The sequence below is a fragment of the Geotrypetes seraphini genome, chromosome 8 (assembly GCF_902459505.1).
Source record: "Geotrypetes seraphini chromosome 8, aGeoSer1.1, whole genome shotgun sequence".
In the NCBI taxonomy this organism is placed as follows: domain Eukaryota; kingdom Metazoa; phylum Chordata; class Amphibia; order Gymnophiona; family Dermophiidae; genus Geotrypetes; species Geotrypetes seraphini.
The window spans coordinates 127,007,710-127,027,724 of NC_047091.1; the positions used below are offsets into that span (position 1 = coordinate 127,007,710).

Below are 20,015 nucleotides of genomic sequence, written 5' to 3' on the forward strand. Positions count from 1 at the left end.
AGAACTAAAATTATTAACTTCCTAAAACAACAAGACAATATTTATTATATCCAGGAAACTCATTTGAGTGCTTTAGAATCAAGTAAGTTGGCAAAAGGGTGGGTTAAACATTGTTTTTCTGCTCCTGTGGTGGGAAAGAAGGCTGGAGTAGCTATTTTAATTAACAAAAAATGTATGGCTTCATTTAAATTACTCTCTTATGATCCTTCAGGGAGGTGGATTAAAGTCAGTATGAGCTTGGGGGAACATGTTCTGACACTTATTAATATATACGCTCTTAATCCAAATCAAATTGAATTTTTAAAAGATCTTCAGCAGTTGATTCTACCACTGGCCGTCTTTAATTTAGTGGTAGCAGGGGACTTCAATGCTGTTATGGATGCAATACTGGATAAAAAACCTAGTAGGATCTTAAAATCACTAGGACTGGACAATTTGGTGCAATCTTGTGGATTAAAGGATATATGGCAAATCCTAAATTACAATGCTTGGGAGTTTTCCTTTTATTCCCATGTTCATAAATCTTTTTCACGTATAGATTATGTGTTTGTGTCTGATTCATTTGTAAAACAGGATATAAGGGCCACCATTGATCCAATCATTCTAACAGATCATGGTGGAGTGTGGATTAAATTTAGAGTTGAAGAACAAGAATATAATACACCTGTGTGGAAGTTCAATAATGCACTGCTTGCAGATTCTGGTTTTATGGAGGAATCTCAATTAAAAATGAATGAATATTTTCAAATTAATGATTCCGGGGAAGTTTCATTAGAAACATTATGGGATGCTTTCAAAGCTACCATGAGAGGGCAAATTATTTCATATTCAGCACATGCTAGGAAAAATCTTAGATTAGAATTTTCTAATTTGGAACAAAATATTTGAGTTGATTATTGTACAGCCAGTGAGATATTCTAGAAAGAGCTTGACTAAAGAGTGAGATATCAGGAGTAGCGAGATATTCTAGAGCAGTGGTTCCCAACCCTGTCCTGGGGGACCACCAGCCAGTCGGGTTTTCAAGATATCCCTAATGAATATGCATGAGAGAGATTTGCATATAATGGAAGTGACAGGTATGCAAATCTCTCTCATGCATATTCATTAGGGCTATCACGAAAACCTGATTGGCTGGTGGTCCCCCAGGACAGGGTTGGGAACCACTGTTCTAGAGAGAGCTTGACTAAAGAGTGAGATATCAGGAGTACGTCAATCAGTTTAGTAAACCCAGGGCCAGCCCAACCTATGGGCCAGGTGAGGCTCTGGTCCAGGGTGCCAAATGCCTATGCTGTGACGTCACCCAGCTCTTAGGCTGACAGTGGCAAGGTTTGCTTACTTGCTCACTTGTTCCCTCCCTCTCTCTTTTCACCCTTCCTCTCTGTGCAGCTGATCAGTGGCACCATGGCCTTGGAGTGGCAATACCCTGACTTCCAACACTTGGAGGTGCAGCTTCTCCCTCCAATCTTTAAGGCCTTGCCCTCTCAAGGGAGCAGGCCTATGAGAGCACTTAGGCCTGCTCCCTTGCTGGAGCAGGCCTCTGGTTGGTGGAACCGCTGGCCAGGTATAATGCAAGGTATGTTGGGATTGGACACTCAACATTCAATCTCAATGTGCCTTCTAGAGAGGTGTGGGATGCATAAATAGTAATCTGACCAGACTAGTGATGACCATTTGCTGAAGGACTGCAGGTTTGGCTCATTAACTGTAACCATATCTAGTGAGTGGCCTATGTGGGAGTTGTTGCAGTCAATTGGATTGAGAAATTGTCAAGAAATTATCTAAATTCCTTAACCTCCTTGTTTAGAGTGTTTTCCAGAGGTAAATTAAAGTCCCCTAGCAGGGACCAATAAGTCTATAAACTCCTCTTATTCATCTATTCGCTGCCTTGCCACCTCTAACTACTGCCATATGACTTGCAAATCTGCACAGATATCTGACTATATTGTAGCCAGCTCAGCTCTGCCTGCTGCAATATCTTGTTTGAGCTTCTAAAACCACTGGTGCAACTCTCTCTACTCTACTAGTCATGAAGGCATCAGTCCTGGCTCTCCTCCATGTTACTCTCCATAATGCTCAACCCATGAGGCCTGGTTCAACTTCAAAACTGTTGCCATGTTATGTGCATCCTGGTGACCTTGCATCACCCCAGCTTGGACGCTCCTCTGCCGGCAATCTGGAACAGCTGGTACAAGAATTTATGAGATTAGATGCTGAGGAGTCATCTCTCTTGATTTTTGTTAAAATTGAAGGATTTTGAGGCAGAAAAGTGACTTAGCAAAAAATAAATAAATTTACAATCCAAGATGGCTGTTGCCAGAAAAACTGCACCAAAAATGGCCCATGGAGACAAAAAAAAAAAAAATCAAAAATAGGGGTTTTAGAGGTGGGAGACCTGAACTCTCCCCTCAGAAACTCACAAAACAACTTTTTTTCAGACTTCTCCCACCCTGATTTTCCTATAGGAAATAATGGGGCTGTTCTCACAATTCTGTGCAGTGAATACCTGTCAGATTTTTTTTCTCTCTCTGCAGCTAAAGTGAAGGGAAAAGATTTTCTGCCTCAGAAACATCTCCAAATAGTCCAGTCCTCTAAATCTTTTGGCTGCCAGTCAGACCGACCTTGACTGAGACCTCTACCCCCATGAAACCTCAAAGCGCAATGGTGTGGGAAATATGCATCTGGCATCATAATATCCTGAGGATTCTTATTCAGGGCGCCTTCATCTTGCGCTTAAGCCTCTGAAAGTGTCAGAAGACATGCTTGCTCCCAGGAGAATGGACCCCGAGCTCAGAAGTGGCCCACACTGGCCTGGCCCTACAGGTCCACCTGAAGGCTTGCCCTGTGAAGCTGCAGTCGGTTCTGCATGACCTGCTTCCTTTCCCAGGCAGAGAACCCCTAAATAAGGGGTCTCAGTGCACCAAAGCCACCAAAAACTTCAAACGTTTGTCAAAAAATAGAGGATAAATAAGAAAAATAAAGCATAGCAGATCAGAAACATCTTTGCATGATTTGCTTGCAGAAGATAAAAACTGAAGGGGGCACTATACTCCTGGCAATGTGGGAGGTGATGAAAGCTGTGATTGTCACTTCTGCATGACCTGGTACACAGGTTTGGATTGAACACCTATTGTACAGAATCCAGAGTAGATGGCGCAGAAGTATTTTTGTTTGCTTCATATGATACTGGAAGTTGTTTCAAGTTCTTAAAGCAATGAGGTTATTTATTTTTCTCACTTCCATCTATGCAGCACGATAGCAGAAGTCAATCTTTCCTTTGGCAATTTTGTTCCAGTCACCTCGGCCTGCAGCCATTTAATGGATTGTGCTGTTTAGGTGCCTGATTTTTTAAATGGTCTGCCTACCTTATCTTCTTTCACTTTGTGTGCTACTGCAGCTACTTAAATACGAGACCTACCGCAACCACCAAGAGCCCACAGACCCGATCCTGCCAGGAATGTGAACTCCTCCCCCTGCAGTCCATTGGAGAGATCAATCTACCTGCTTTTAAATATCAGCAGCAGTGGAGATCAACTGCTTTTACAACTAAGCAGCAACGAGACCAGCCACAACCACCAAGAGCACACAGACCCGATCCTACCAAGAGTGTGAACTCTTCCCCCCATGCAATCCGCTAAGAAGATCGACTGTCGGCTCCGGGTGGCTTTCCCGCAGAGAAGAGAATCCTGCATTCACCGTGGGCCTCATCTGGGGCAGCCTCCTTGGAGCGGCTAGGGTACGGGCAGTGTGTCTGGGAGGAAATGCATGGATGGGAGAACATCGCAGGGGAGGAGACATAGGCATCCTGGGACTGTCTGCCAAGTCTCTTCCCTGAAGAAGCCCTTTCTGGAAACGTCAATCGCTTCTCCTAAACTTACTTGCTCCACTTCATCACTGACGCTGAAACCGTGGATTGAAGACAAAGTTTTATTTTATTTTTCTTTCCAGCTTATGATTTATCTTTAATCTTATCTATTGTTTTGCCTTTTGTCTTTGTTTTGTTCTATTTCTATCATTTAAATTTCTCCAGAATTCTACTGTTCAACGGCTCCCCCTTCTGCTTCTATTCCTTTCTCTCCTCTCTTCTACCTTCCAAAGTATTTAGATCAATGCTGTCTTATTAAAATGTTTATTTTATTTTTATTTTTCCTCTAACTCTACTTTTCACTTCTCTATTACCCTCCAGGTACTTTAGTTAGATTGTGAGCCTTCGGGACAGTAAGGGAATTTTTCAAGTACCTTTCTTATTTCTAATCTTAATGTATATTTTCTGTAAACCGCTTAGAACCTAACGGATGTAGCGGTATATAAGAAATAAATTACATTAAATCCTCAGGCAAAGGAAAGATGGGGAGCCAGCAATCTCACTCACTCACTCCCAGCCTCGTGATGTAGAAATGCCACGTAACCCAGGCAGTTGTACATCACAATGCTGAGAACCAATGAGGGAGAGTAAGGAGAAAGCCAAGTATTACGATTATTTTGTTGGGCAACCAATCCTCAAAAAAGTCTTTAGAATGTTACATACTGACCCTAAATTCAGAAAATATATCTGATGAGGTTTCTCTTGGAAACATCTAGACCTGAGTATGAAACTCATCTACATTGTCTAGATGTTTCTGTTGTAAGGGCAATTTGTACAAGAGGATTTTATAAGGATATTCCTATTGCTAGTCTAGAATGATCCTTTCATCAGGACAATCCCCCTTAGAAGTTTAGTGATGCAGACTACATTTCCCAACTTCTTAGTCTGAGTTCACAGACAGCATAAAAGAGGTCCAATGGCCTTGTCTCATCTTGAAATGTGCTAGTTGACTTACTTTATTTAAATCTCCAGAACAAACATTGATGTGGTAATCTTTCCTGTGACAGAAATGCCATTGCCTGAGTTGCATCTAGTAGCATGCCTGTGTAGTCCATCAAATAAAACATTCACATACTGATTCCCATACTATCTTTCTCATATTTTATGTGGGAAAGATAGTGTTCCCAGACAGTGACACCCCTTACATATGTAGGTGAATAAGGCATTTCTTCAGTATTCAGATAAGGGATAACATAGCCCACTGGATACAAAGTTGGAAGGTATGCATACGCGCGCACACACACACACATTAAATATATATATATATATATATATATATATATATATATATATATATATATACATACACACACACGAATATGTGGTAGGATAGCATATAATCAGTCCATGTGTATACAATATAGGTAGGATGGCATACAAAGGCTGTAAAATCATAAGTATATTTTACTGTGTTGCTGGAAAGAGTTTCTTTTGGAGTTACTTAACGGATCTTGTAATGTAAAAACAGAACAAATAATTTTAATTATTTTATAGAATATTTTTTTATATTAAACAAACAAACTTCAGAAGTGTTGATAGATTATGTGAATTTACCTTCTTAATACAGAACTTGCTGAGACTTTCATTGTAGCGCAGAATAACAGCTTTATTTGGCATGGCTGCACAAATACATAATCCATTCTCAATCTGAAGAGAAGTATGAGAAAAGGTAGAGAAAGAAATGGATCAGTGACAACTTATAGAACACTCTGTTCATAACTAAAGCCTTACAAAATTAATACCAATAAAAACTGTTCAATTTTCTCCAAGGGCAGTTAAAGGAATTAGGTTCATTATTTACATTTCAGTTTTTAAAGAACACATTTAATAAAAATGGATCTGGGTTAGTCAATGGAAACTTTTATTTTTGGTTTTCTATACCTTTCACAGGGTATGTTTTAACGTCAATACAAAGAACAAGTAATACGAGGGATTGCTGAAAAGTTCTCAGCCCAACCTAGACAATAATGACGTGGATATGGTTCAATCGATCTGAAATAATGTAAAAAAAAGGAGAATTTCATTTCTGCTAATTGGCACTTAACGAAATAAGATAACATTCTTTTCAGCTATAGTTGCAAAATAATGCTCAGAACTCAGAAAGTTGGTTGATTGGGCTGAGAACTTTTAAGCACCCCTTCGTATAAAGGACCAAACTAATACAGAGTAGAAGCAGCAGACACAAAAGTGGGGGAGGGGCTAAAAATCCTTCAATATGTTTTGGTCTGTGCTCTGGAGGCATTGGTTCTGTATGCAAAATTCTTTAGGGTGGATGTATGAGTTCAGAGCACCCAAAATTTTTAGATTACAGTATTTCATAAATTCTTGTGGGTCCCAGATGAAACACTGTCTCTGTACATATTCTCTCTCTTTCATACCTCTAATACTAAAACCCTTAATTTCAATGTAAGTTGACCCATTTTTTTAAAACAGAAGTGAAATTTCTGTTTGGCAAATATAATCTACGGAAATTACCAGGTCAAATGATGGTATACTAAATAAAAAATAAAAATAAGATTTCTCTAATTATACTAATTTAATACCTGTATTTATAGGCTGTCTTTTCAACCCAATGAAAGTACAGAGCAGATCACATATCATTAAAAATCAATGAAAACATACACATTTAAAATTACAATCCAATCAAAAGAAGAAAACCAAACATTAAAGGAAAACATAAACTGAACCCCAGTCTTTCCCTCAAAAATCCCTAACATCTGTACAAAAGCTAATCTTAGAACTTCTGAAACAACTTTGTTTTCAGACTGAAATAGCCTTACTCACTGTGCCCTGTACAGGCAATGTGTTGCAGTCTGCCTCAGCTTTTTACAGTAGCTGGAAAGGAGAAGAATAACTGTCTCATGCTGGAAATGCTTCTTGAATTCTGATCTTCAGGATGCCAGTAAGACATGGTGTCCGACTATACATCCACACCTGTAGACCGACAGATACGCTATCAGAAGGGGGGAGGTGAAAAAATGCAGCCAGCACCCTGTGAGACACTCCTGAGCCTCCCACGGATGCCTAACAGCCTGCGCTCAAATCCCTGCTAAGCAGTAGGTGAGAAGGTAAGCAGGGATGGCCCTGAGCTCTAAAATACTTCTGCAGGCTGGCTAGCAAGTATCACTAGGGATTGGCCTGTCAGCTGTAGACCTCAGTCTGCTTCTTCTTTATGCAGGCAGAGCTGAAACCAAGGTGAAAGTTCCAAGTATTGAAAACACAGAATAAAAAGCAAAAACACCAAATAAAAGGCAGTATAGCTCACAGTGAAGTAGGAGGATCACAGAAGAAATCGGGAGTGGATTCCTTCTGCATATGTTTTGCGGCCATGGGGAGATAAAGCAAGTTACTTACTGAGAGGGGCACCAGCAGCAGAGGGTCTTGACAAGCAGGACCTAGAGATTAAGGCCTAATAAGAAAAACAGGCCAAGCACAAAAATGGATTCACTAAAAGTCATCTCTGACCCAGGCCTGCTGATAGTTTCTAAGTAAATGCTGGGGGAATGTCCCAAGAGATGTGCTGTTCACAGAAAAGGACTGGAAAGCAGAACTACATTCTGTGCTATGGAAAGACAGTCACAAGGCGGTGGCTAGACCTAACTGAAGTGTCCTGAGTGCACAACATCATGCACGTACTTATTAACGCAACACTTAAGAAGAAGGAGTGGGCCACTTAGAGGGGTGGAGTGTATGTCCAGAGGGTCTAGTGGTCAGCACCAGGAACAAACTGTCAGACGAGATAAGAAAGTTGTTTTTCAGACAACACCCAGGTCTGTAATGACTTCAGGTAACATGAGAAATGACCAATTAGGAATCAAATATGTAAACAACCAATAAAAGGGTCAATGTAATTTCCAATCAGAATAGCTCAGTAACCTGTCATGTAAAGAGATAAAAAAGCCAACTCATGAGAAAGTAGCCAGAGTGGACTTGAAACTTCACAAATTATTAGTCTTTGGTTATTTACTCCACTTGGCACAATTGCTGTGCAATCCTTTTTTTGATGCCAATCATGTAAGCTTCCTTTTGCTTTATTACTTATTACAATTTATATATCTTTAATACCACAAATGTGTTGTTGTGGCGTGGTCATTGTCAAACAGTGAAAGGTGAGCAGCCACCTTTCATTACAGTAACAGGTGTTATCCGGGGACAGCAGGCAGATATTATCACATATGGGTGATGTCATCCACGGAGCCCTGGTACAGACAGATTAAAAACCTGTATTGTCATTTTAAGTTTTAAGAAACTTCCCAACTGCCCACACAGTGTATGGGTGATTGCCTTCCCTCCCAAAGCTCGCTCACGCACCTGAGTTCCAAAAGCAAGCCAGCCAGGGAAGGTTGGTGGGATGTGAGAATATCTGCCTGATATCCCTGGATAACACCTGTTATAGTAAGTAACTGTGCTTTATCCTAGGACCAGCAGGCAGCATATTCTCACATGTGGGACTCCCTAGCTTACTGCAATAGGATGGAGGGAGAGTTGGCCATTAAGAGAATAAATTTTGTAATACTTCTTGGCCAAATTGACCATCCCATCTGTGTGGCCGAAGAAATCTGCTGTTTGTCGGTAAGAGTATTTTCTGCTCCTTGAACATAGACAGCTTTTAAAAATATGTTTTGAGCAATTGACCAGCTCCAAATCTTCTCGGCCTCTTGACAGAGTCAGAGAACCTGTACCTCCTTGCTTGTTTATATAATACATCACAACTTGATTGTCCGTGCGTACTGTGAAGACTTGATTAGATATACTGTGTTGAAAAGTCTTCAAAGCATTGCAAATAGGTCTGAGTTCCAAAGTGGAGAGACTGAATGAATTCTTTGCTTCAGTTTTTACAGAAGATGATATTTTTCAATGGTGATGATCCGGAGGAACTGGAAGAAATCTCAGTGAATCTGGAAGAAGTACTAAGCTAAATCGACAAGTTAAGTGATAAATCACCTGGATCGGATGGTTTTAGGGGAGATCCAGGAAATTACAGACCAGTAAGCCTGCCTGTAGTGCCAGGCAAAATAGTGGAACATGTAGACAAAACATGATTTAATGAGCAGAGTCAATATAGGTTCAGCTGAGGGAGATCTTGCCTCATCAATTTATTTGACTTCTTTGAAGGTATGAATAAACATGTGGATAAAGGTGAGCCAGCTGATGTAGTGTATCTAGATTTTCATGAGAGGCTCCTGGGAAAATTAAAGAATCATGTTCAGTTATGGATTAGGAAAAGGTTATTGGATAGAAAACAGAGGGTAAGGTTAAATGGCCATTTTTCTCAATGGAGAGGGTGAATATTGAAGATACTCAATGATCTGTAATTAACTTATTTATAAATGGTCTGTAAATTGGAACGAGTGAGGTGATTACATTTGCAGATGACACTAAACTGTTCAAAGTTGATAAAATACATGCAGATTGTGAAAAAATTGCAGGCAGATCTTAGGAAATTGAAGAGTGGGCATCCAAATGGTAGATGAAATTTAATGTGGACAAGTGCAAAATGATGCATATTGGGAAAGATAACCCAAATCATAGTTACCAGATGCTTCTGTATCCGCTCCATGGTGCAATCTCACCTTGAGTATTGTGTTCAATTCTGGTCACCTTATCTCAAAAAATATATAGTGGAACTAGAAAAGGTTCAAAGAAGAGCAACCAAGATGATAAAGGGAATGGAACTCCTCTCATATGAGGAAAGAATAAAGAGATTAGGGCTCTTCAGCTTGGAAAAGAGAAAGCTGAGGGGAGATATGACTGAAGTCTAGAAAATCCTGAGTGGTGTAGAACAGGTACAAGTGGGCATTCAAAGTTACAGGGAAATTCTTTTAAAACTAATAGGAGGAAATATTTTTTTCACTCAGAGAATAGTTAAGCTCTGGAACATGTTGCCAGACGTTCTGGTAAGAGCAGTTAACTTAGCTGGTTTTAAGAAAGGTTTGGACAATTTCCTGGAGAAAAAGTCCATAGTCTGTTGTTGAGACAGACATGGGGGAGGCCACTGCTTGCCTTGAATAATTAGCATGGAATATTGCTACTTTTTGGGTTTTTGCCAGATACTAGTTATCTGCATTGGTCACTGTGAATATAAGAAAATAAGATTTGCTGCTGCTGGGTCAGACCAGTGGTCTATCGTGCCCAGCAGTCCGCTAACAAGACGGCCCTTAGGTCAAAGACAAGTGCCTTATTTGAGTCTAGCCTTACCTGTGTATGTTCTGTTCCAGTAGGAACTTAATCAACCTTTTCTTGAATCCCTGAAGGGTGCTTTCCCGTATAACAGCCTCCGGAAGAGCGTTCCAGATTTCTAGCACTCTCTGGGTGAAGAAGAACTTCCTTACATTTGTATGGAATCTTTTTCCTTGTAACTTTAGCGAGTGCCCTCTCGTTCTCTTCACCTTGGAGAGGGTGAACAATCTCTCTTTCTCTACTAAGTTAATTTCCTTCAATATCTTGAATGTTTCGATCATGTCCCCTCTCGGTCTTCTTTTTTCAAGGGAGAAGAGGCCCAGTTTCTCTAGCCTCTCATTGTACAGCAACTCTCCCAGTCCCTTAACCATTTTTGTTGCTCTTCTCTGGACCCTTTCGAATAGTACTATGTCCTTTTGCATGTACGGCGACCAGTGTTGGATGCAGTATTCCAGGTGGGGGGCTTACCATGGACTGGTATAGCGGCATGATAATCTTCTCACCTCTGTTTGTGATCCCCTTCTTAATGGGTTCTTTAATGGGTTACTGCAGGGTAGGCGCTTAACATTTTTTTTCAGATGTGGTTCGCTTTTTGAAGATGGTATACTGGGCTAGATGGACCATTGGTCTGATCCAGTAAGTTTATTCTTATGTTCTTATATTGCTGTCTCTCAAATATTTTAATGCTTGTATCATATCTCCTTTCCTCCTGTAGTTATAAATAACTTTATTAAGAAAGTAACCTCTGATAGTGGTGTGAATTATGTTGTCCAAACATTAAATGTCACAGGAGCCTAAATTTAACTCAGCTTTTCTTTGAGTATTGGGGCCATTGTATCAACTACATTTTAGTGAACTGTACTCTGGATTTTCTATGGAGAACAAGTTTCCTGTACATTTCTTCAGGAATATAAAAGAAAATAAATGCCATCTGCCTAGAATTGTGGATAAGTGGACTCCAAATTTTATAAATACATCTTGATCACCACTGATCAGACCTCTAAAGGGCTAAATTTAAAGGATTTGCCTAGGCTTGCCAATGCTTTTTCCAGCATCATAATGCAGTAATATGGTAAAGCAGATAACTGATTTGCATATCAGCACCATACCTTGCCAGCAGCAAAAAGATGACATCCTTTGATAGCCTCAAAGACAGTTACTGGTATCTCAGGTTGGGCTGGGAGGTGAGCCTGTGCTAGTGATTGCTTCACCTTTTTTACATCAACAAGACATAAAGCTCTCTCTTCTCCTAAATAAAGAAACATGAACACTTTCAGAACTAAATGATTATAAAAAGAGACAACAGGCAATTATAACAGCTGAAGTCTTGGTGATGGCTTTACTTCTCATAAGTTTCATACCAATTCTAATTCAAATTATACTTCTATGCATGGAGCTGACCTGATTGCTTAGTGGCAGTGCTGTGTTTTTCCTTGATTAAGAAGTATAATTTGCTATACTTCAAATTAATTATCTTAATTAAAATATATTACTTCACTAATATTAGCCCAAAGGAGTCACAAGATCTGGGGACAAGAAAAAAGATCTGAGATTTGTTCAATAAGTTTTATTGGGTTATAATAAACTTTATAGTTCAATTTATAAGACAGTAACATAATGCACCATGTATCATTAAGATATAGGTACATTTAAAAAATGTCAGTGATAATAATGGCAACAGCCAAGGTATAAGAAAAATAGTATATAATAACAACATACATATTGGAGAATAAATATGATGGGCAGCATGGATGTACATGAAGAGCAAGAAGATAGTAAATATATTATATTAGGCAAATTATAACTAATAGGGCATTAGACTATATAAGTGGTTCCCATATTTTGTTAAATGCTCTTATGCTGTTGGGTTTTTTAGCTGCAACTCTTTCAAATTTAACTGTGATTCAAACTATATTCTACCAGGCATTGTAATTAATTTTAGAAGTATATTTCCAATTGCATAGAATGGTTTTAATAGCTAAGTTCAAAAGAATCCTTAGTAATTTGGTCTTGTCCTCAGGCATTGGGCAATTCAGACCATAAACTCCCAGCATAATGACATTAAGTGATATAGTTTCCTGAACTGTTAGAAGAGAGCAAATGGTTGACCATATTTTTGCCAATAGCTTTGTAAATGAGCACAGAAAAAGTGAATGATAAAGCATAAAAAAAAAAAAAAGAAAGCATACCAATGTCCTTATTACAAGACCTGCTAAGAAAATCCAACAAAACTGCAGTAATATATCAAACAGCAAACAAAAAAGAGAACTGCAGAGATGATGTACAATAAAACTAAGTCTTTAATCATTGAATAAACAGTTTGTATCCAAAGAATATGGTTCACATGGGGTTATAAACCAGGACCCGACACAGTCCGTGATTCGAAGAACACTCCTTTCTCAGGGGTCTTTATGTGAAAATATGATCACATCATATATGTATACATAGCAAGTGTTTTATCTGTGAAACAATTAACCATCAGTGACGTGATAGAGGGCAGGCCCCAGTGGGGAAGGTCATGAAACAGCCCATTCAGAGTGCTGCCACCGCTGCTGCTTTAGGATGCCTTGGTGTGGAGGTATGTCAGGTCTCACTAGGGTGGGGGGGGGGGGGTCATTGAATTGATGAGTCCAATTTTTTCGGGTGAAATGGGCAGCATTAGTTTCAGGGATGGAGTCAGGGAGTGTTTGGGACATGGAAGGGAGGGGCTTTGGGGTCGATCTTAACTAGGGCTTATTTTTGGGATACGTCTTATTTTCAGGGAAACAGGGTATATTTATATATATATATCCAAATAATCATCTATTATTAAATTCATCTATTATTGAACCTGCAATGAAAAGCAACTTGTCCAATTCCTTGATGATGTGAATTTGGAAAACAGCACCAACACTTGGGATATGTGTCAGAGAATTCTTCAGAACATTTAAAGCATACAGACCCTCCTCTGCACCCACCAGTACAATCTGTAGAAAGAAAAAGGAAGAATTTAGTCCATTATATAAACCAAGTCATCCACTTTCAACCTTTTACACAAAATCATATTTGCCATGTGCTCTCTAATATTTTATATGCTCATGTATGTTGGAGTTATACCTATGGTGATCAAATGTAAATGAGGAGACATAAGATGAAGGTGAAAAGGGACAGGCTCAGGAGTAGTTTGAAATATTTCTTTACAGAAAGGATGGCGGACGTTTGGAAGGAGCTCCCAGTAGAAATCTAAATTTAAGAAAGCATGAGACAAGCACAGAAGAACTTTAAAGGCGAGGAAAGGATTGTAGAGTTTGTTAGTTGGTTCAAATGAGTAGATTAGATAGGTCATACTGACTCTATTTGCCATCATTTTCTCTGTTTCTAAGGTACAACTCAAGTTTTTAGAGGTTTCCATGTAATGGTCTGAGGAGTTATATTATTACCTGTGTGAAAGAAAAACAAGTCATAACTCACAAAAATTAACAAACATTGTCAGGAATGGCATACCTTTATCTTGGCCTGGCCACTTTTTCCCTACTCAGTTTTGGGTTTCCAACATCATAGAAAAATAGATAAAGGCCAGATAGCCCATTCAGTCTGCCTATCTACAGCATCCATTATCTCCTCCTCTCCCTAAGAGATCCCATGTGCATGTCCCATACTTTCTTGAATTCAGATACAGTCTTTGTCTCCACCACCTCTACAAGGAGACTATTCCATGCATCTACCACCCTGTTTCCAATTTCTATTAAAGGTTCCATCCTGCAGTCGATCAGTAGTATTAAGATCCTTGGGGTTATTTTTGATTGCAAACTTATCTATCATGAACATATTAGTAGTATTGTTAGATCTACCTTCTTTAGACTACGTCAAATTCGTTCAGTTTCTAAATTCTTATACCCCCAAGTTACTTAATACACTAATCCATTCCCTGGTAATTTCAAAAATTGACTATTGCAATGCACTATTTAAAGGAATTGCCCAAAAAGAAATCCGACATTTACAGATCATTCAAAATGCTTCAATTAAACTCATAAGGAAAGCTAAAAAAATTGACCATGTAATACCTCTACTTAAGGAAGCGCATTGGCTTCCAGTTGCACACCGCATAACATATAAATTAAGTCTATTGACTTTCAAATCTCTTCTCTATAAAACTCCCGCCTTTATTCATAGACTATTGATTCCCTATACATCAACAAGATTAATCAGATCTACTGACCAACATCTTTTAATAGTTCCCTCACTTAAAACCATAAATACACGGTGGCAATTTATTTTCTCCGTCACAGCACCCCAAACATGGAATTTACTCCCAATTCATGTACAGGAAGAACATAATTTAGATAGATTTAAGAGCAAGTTAAAATGCTTTCTTTTTAAAGATGCATTTGACAACTAGTAAATTAGGTTAGGTATACCAACTAGAAAATCAGATAAGGTGCATCAACTGAACCTTAGTTCTTAATTTCTTTGAAGCTCACTGTTTTCCCCCTTCCTATTGTTTTTTCCCTTACTCGTATTACTTACTATCATTAACTTGTATTTCTTTCCCTATTTTTTCATTTTGTACCATATGTTTTGACAAGTCAGTCGTATTTATCTGGTTTGTTTCCCCTTGATAATTGTAATTCATTATTTTACTCCTTTGTACATTGCTTAGAATTTTGAATAAGCGATTAATCAAATCCATAATAAACTTGAAACTTTCTGTAAAAAAAGTATTTCCTTAGATTATTCATGAGCATATTACCTCTTAACCTCATTCCATGCCCTCTGGAATTTCCATTCAATTGAAATTAAGATTAGGATTTTTAGGATTAGGATTTTTTATTTACCGCCTATCAAGGTTATCTAAGCGGTTTTTACAATCAGGTACTCAAACATTTTTCCCTCTCTGTCCCGGTGGGCTCACAATCTATCTAACGTACCTGGGGTTATGGAGGATTAAGTGACTTGCCCAGGGTCACAAGGAGCAGTGCGGGGTTTGAAAGAGACTCACGTCATGCATATTTATTCCAAATAGATATTTAAGTCTCTACCAAATCTCCCCATTTTCTAGATTTCTACACGAATTTATCTCTTTCACTTAATCACCACCTAAGTATTGGTAGTTTGAGAAATACCAAACTGAACAAAATACTGTACCTTTTATCAACTAAGACTACATTATGTTACTAAAACATAACCAAACTACCACTCTGCATAGTTGTACCACTCTGCTATTATACAGTGTGTGGTTCATACTTATACAGTGGTGCCTCGCATAACGGACGCCTCGCACAGCAAACGCTGCGCACAACGAACTTTATGTCTTGATCCGTACAACGAACTTCGTTTCACACAACGAAGTCGCCCGAGCTGCATCCTTCCGCGCAGGCACTGCGCTTAACTGCCCTCTCTCCGCCTGGTTCCCTCTTGCCCCCCCGACTCCCCGACACGATCGGGGCAAGAGGGAGCTCAAGCCCTCTTGCCCCCCCCGACTCCCCGACACGATCGGGGCAAGAGGGAGCTCAAGCCCTCTTGCCCCCCCGACTCCCCGACACGATCGGGGCAAGAGGGAGCTCAAGCCCTCTTGCCCCTCCGACTCCCCGACACGATCGGGGCAAAAGGGAGCTCAAGCCCTCTTGCCCCCCCGACTCCCCGACACGATCGGGGCAAAAGGGAGCCCAAGCCCTCTTGCCCCGCCGATTCCCCAACTCCCCGACAATATCGGGCCAGGAGGGAGCCCAAGTCCTCCTGGCCACGGCGACCCCCTAACCCCACCCTGCACTACATTACGGGCAGGAGGGATCCCAGGCCCTCCTGCCCTCGACGCAAACCCCCCCTCCCCCCAACGACCGCCCCCCCCCAAGAACCTCCGACCGCCCCCCCAGCCGACCCGCGACCCCCCTGGCCGACCCCCACGACACCCCCAACCCCCTTCCCCGTACCTTTCTGTAGTTGGCCGGACAGACGGGAGCCAAACCCGCCTGTCCGGCAGGCAGCCATCGACGGAATGAGGCCGGATTGGCCCATCCGTCCCAAAGCTCCGCCTACTGGTGGGGCCTAAGGCGCCTGGACCAATCAGAATAGGCCCGGGAGCCTTAGGTCCCTCCTGGGGGCGGGGCCTGAGGCACATGGGCCCAACCCGACCATGTGCCTCAGGCCCTGCCCCCAGGAGGGACCTAAGGCTCCCGGGCCTATTCTGATTGGCCCAGGCGCCTTAGGCCCCACCAGTAGGCGGAGCTTTGGGACGGATGGGCCAATCCGGCCTCATTCCGTCGATGGCTGCCTGCCGGACAGGCGGGTTTGGCTCCCGTTTGTCCGGCCAACTACAGAAAGGTACGGGGAAGGGGGTTGGGGGTGTCGTGGGGGTCGGCCAGGGGGGTCGCGGGTCGGCTGGGGGGGCGGTCGGAGGTTCTTGGGGGGGGGCGGTCGTTGGGGGGAGGGGGGGTTTGCGTCGAGGGCAGGAGGGCCTGGGATCCCTCCTGCCCGTAATGTAGTGCAGGGTGGGGTTAGGGGGTCGCCGTGGCCAGGAGGACTTGGGCTCCCTCCTGGCCCGATATTGTCGGGGAGTTGGGGAATCGGCGGGGCAAGAGGGCTTGGGCTCCCTTTTGCCCCGATCGTGTCGGGGAGTCGGGGGGGCAAGAGGGCTTGAGCTCCCTTTTGCCCCGATCGTGTCGGGGAGTCGGGGGGGGCAAGAGGGCTTGAGCTCCCTCTTGCCCCGATCGTGTCGGGGAGTCGGGGGGGCAAGAGGGCTTGAGCTCCCTCTTGCCCCGATCGTGTCGGGGAGTCGGGGGGGGGCAAGAGGGCTTGAGCTCCCTCTTGCCCCGATCGTGTCGGGGAGTCGGGGGGGCAAGAGGGCTTGAGCTCCCTCTTGCCCCGATCGTGTCGGGGGTGCCAGGGACTACACGGAGTCACCAACCGTACCACCCGATTCGGGTAAGCGCAGGTATCGGTGGGTGGCTTATTTGCGGGGGGGTGCCTTATTTTACATTTTTTTCTAAAAAGGGGGGCTGTCTTATTTGATGGCCCTGCCTTATCATCGGGGAAACACGGTAGAAAAAAAAAAAAATGAACAGTTAAGTCCCAGTTTTTGCCGCTGAGACTCTGCCCTCTCACTGTAAAATTAGACTCTACTTAGTCTGTCTTTAAATTTAAAAAATGTGTGTTGTTTTAAAAAACAATTATGTTTTTAGATGTATCTAAATAAAAATAATAACCAAAAATTTATCTTTTTTTATGTCATCTTAGCATATTTTATGCTACAGAACGAATTATTTTGTTTTACATGTATTCTTATGGGAAAACGCGTTTCACATAACAAACTTGCTCCTGGAACGGATTAAGTTCGTTGTGTGAGGCACCACTGTACTATGTTCAATTATTCATTACCTGGTCAGAAAGAGGAATGGTACAATTTATGTCCAGACGATCTTCCCCCTCCAGTTTCAGAAGAGAATTCCCCAGTAGTTTCTTATGAGAAAAAGGAAGAAAACATGGTCAATCTTTGGGATTTCACAATATGTCAGGCAGACATGTTGTATTGTGCCTAAAGCTGTTTATACTTTTATATTAATAGTTAAACTATTACTTTTAAGTTTATACACAAGAGTAGCGATAGTCATCAAATGTAACTGTTTGACAGCAAGAAACAGCACTAGCCTCTTTGTAGAAGGGCAGCTGAAGCTAATACAGGAATGGTAAAATTGAAGCTCATGAGCAATGATCTCTGTCTCAAAGGGAAAAGGAACTACTCATGCTGGATCATAGGTGCCAACATTTCAAAATGATTGGGGGTACTAAACCAAAAGGAAATTACCCTTGCCTGGACACAGTTAATGAGTTTTAGGGGTGCTTAAGCACCCACAGAGCTGGTTTCTATGTGTTGGATGACAATATTACAAACATCAGTCTAAGTGTCACAAAACATTGGCCTTGATGCAGTAAGTGGTGCATTAGAATGATGCACCAACTACCAAGGCACAGCATTCTAATGCATGTAGTAAAAAAATCCTTTTAGGTTTCAGGTTTATTTAAAAATTTGACATACCATCTTATCAAGATTCAAAGCAGTTTTACATAATATAAAAACAAAGTATAAAAAGAGCGTACGATAAAAACAAATTACAAATAATGCTACAAACATTCAAACGCGCTGACAAACATTAACTTACCGATACAGGATGGAAAAGGGCAGAAATACAATTTGTATAAAGAAAAAGAGGGGGAGAAGGGCCAAAACAAAAGGAAGCAGAATTAACAAATTAAAGCAGAATTAATTAAGTGTGTGCTGACAGAAAAAAAATACTGCATATGTTGTGGTAATCTGCAGTATTTTCCTGCACTTTAAGTAAAATGTCTCTTTTCTTGTTAATGAGTGAGGACTGGCTCATGCACTTGCAGGAAGGGAGACAGAAACATTATAAAAGATCAGCAGGTTGGACTCCCTGAACCACTTACTACCCCAGCCACAATTTTCAGATCTTCTGACTCACTGGGGCTCTCCAGGCAGGAAAGTGACCAGAAGAGTTCCTCTTTCACTGCTGTCATCTTGAAAAGTGACAGCAACTGACTCTTAGCGATGTCTGGATGCCTGGATCTGGTATGCCGAGGCCAAGGGTGCCTTGGATCAGATAGTTTCTTGGGGGTGACAATAAGCTAACTTGGGCACTTCACCTCAGATGACCTTTTTGCTCCTGTACTTCATCTTTGCTCCAGTCCTGAACTGAAGTAAACATTCAGCACTTCAAGACAAGTACCGTATTTTCGCGGATATAACGCGCACCCGTGTAAAACGCGCACACGGGTATAGCGCGCAGAAACCACAATATTATGTATAAAAACTTTTGTATACCGCGCTCACGGGTATAACGCGCATGCTGCCCGACTGTCCTTTCGCCCGCCCCGACTCTCCTCTGGCCACCCCGACTCTCCTTTCGCCCGCCCCGACTCTCCTCTGGCCACCCCGACTCTCCTTTCGCCCTCCCCGACTCTCCGTGCGCTGTCCCGACTCTCCATTTACCCGCCCCGCCCTGCCCCCCCCCGGCAGGACCACTCGCACCCCCACCCCGAAGGACCGCCGACTCCCCGACAATATCGGGCCAGAAGGGAGCCCAAACCCTCCTGGCCACGGCGACCCCCCTACCCCCACCCCGCCCGACCCCCAACCCACCCCCCCCCAGCAGGACCGCTCGCACCCCCACCCCGAACGACCGCTCGCACGCGCTCCCACCCGCACCCGCGATCGGAGCAAGAGGGAGCCCAAGCCCTCTTGCCCGGCCGACTCCCCGACAATATCGGGCCAGGAGGGAGCCCAAACCCTCCTGGCCACGGCGACCCCCTACCCCCACCCCGCACTACATTACGGGCAGGAGGGATCCCAGGCCCTCCTGCCCTCGACGCAAACCCCCCTCCCTCCCTCCAACGACCGCCCCCCCCAAGAACCTCCGATCGCCCCCCCAGCCGACCCGCGACCCCCCTGGCCGACCCCCACGACACCCCCACCCCCCTTCCCCGTACCTTTGCTAGTTGGCCGGACAGACGGGAGCCAAACCCGCCTGTCCGGCAGGCAGCCAACGACGGAATGAGGCCGGATTGGCCCATCCGTCCCAAAGCTCCGCCTACTGGTGGGGCCTAAGGCGCTTGGGCCAATCAGAATAGGCCCTGGAGCCTTAGGTCCCACCTGGGGGCGCGGCCTGAGGCACATGGTCGGGTTGGGCCCATGTGCCTCAGGCCACGCCCCCAGGTGGGACCTAAGGCTCCAGGGCCTATTCTGATTGGCCCACGCGCCTTAGGCCCCACCAGTAGGCGGAGCTTTGGGACGGATGGGCCAATCCGGCCTCATTCCGTCGTTGGCTGCCTGCCGGACAGGCGGGTTTGGCTCCCGTCTGTCCGGCCAACTAGCAAAGGTACGGGGAAGGGGGGTGGGGGTGTCGTGGGGGTCGGCCAGGGGGGTCGCGGGTCGGCTGGGGGGGCGGTCGGAGGTTCTTGGGGGGGGCGGTCGTTGGAGGGA

General features: G+C 43.0%; 1 protein-coding gene across 1 annotated transcript in view; it reads right to left on the bottom strand.

Annotated features, from left to right (window-relative positions):
• The window catches only part of CIT (citron rho-interacting serine/threonine kinase), a 702,016-nt gene that overhangs the window by 149,084 nt on the left and 532,917 nt on the right, over positions 1-20,015 (bottom strand). The window contains 4 exon segments of the mRNA XM_033956569.1: positions 5,417-5,509; positions 11,152-11,291; positions 12,873-13,008; positions 17,396-17,476. Coding sequence (XP_033812460.1) covers positions 5,417-5,509; positions 11,152-11,291; positions 12,873-13,008; positions 17,396-17,476 — 450 coding nt within the window.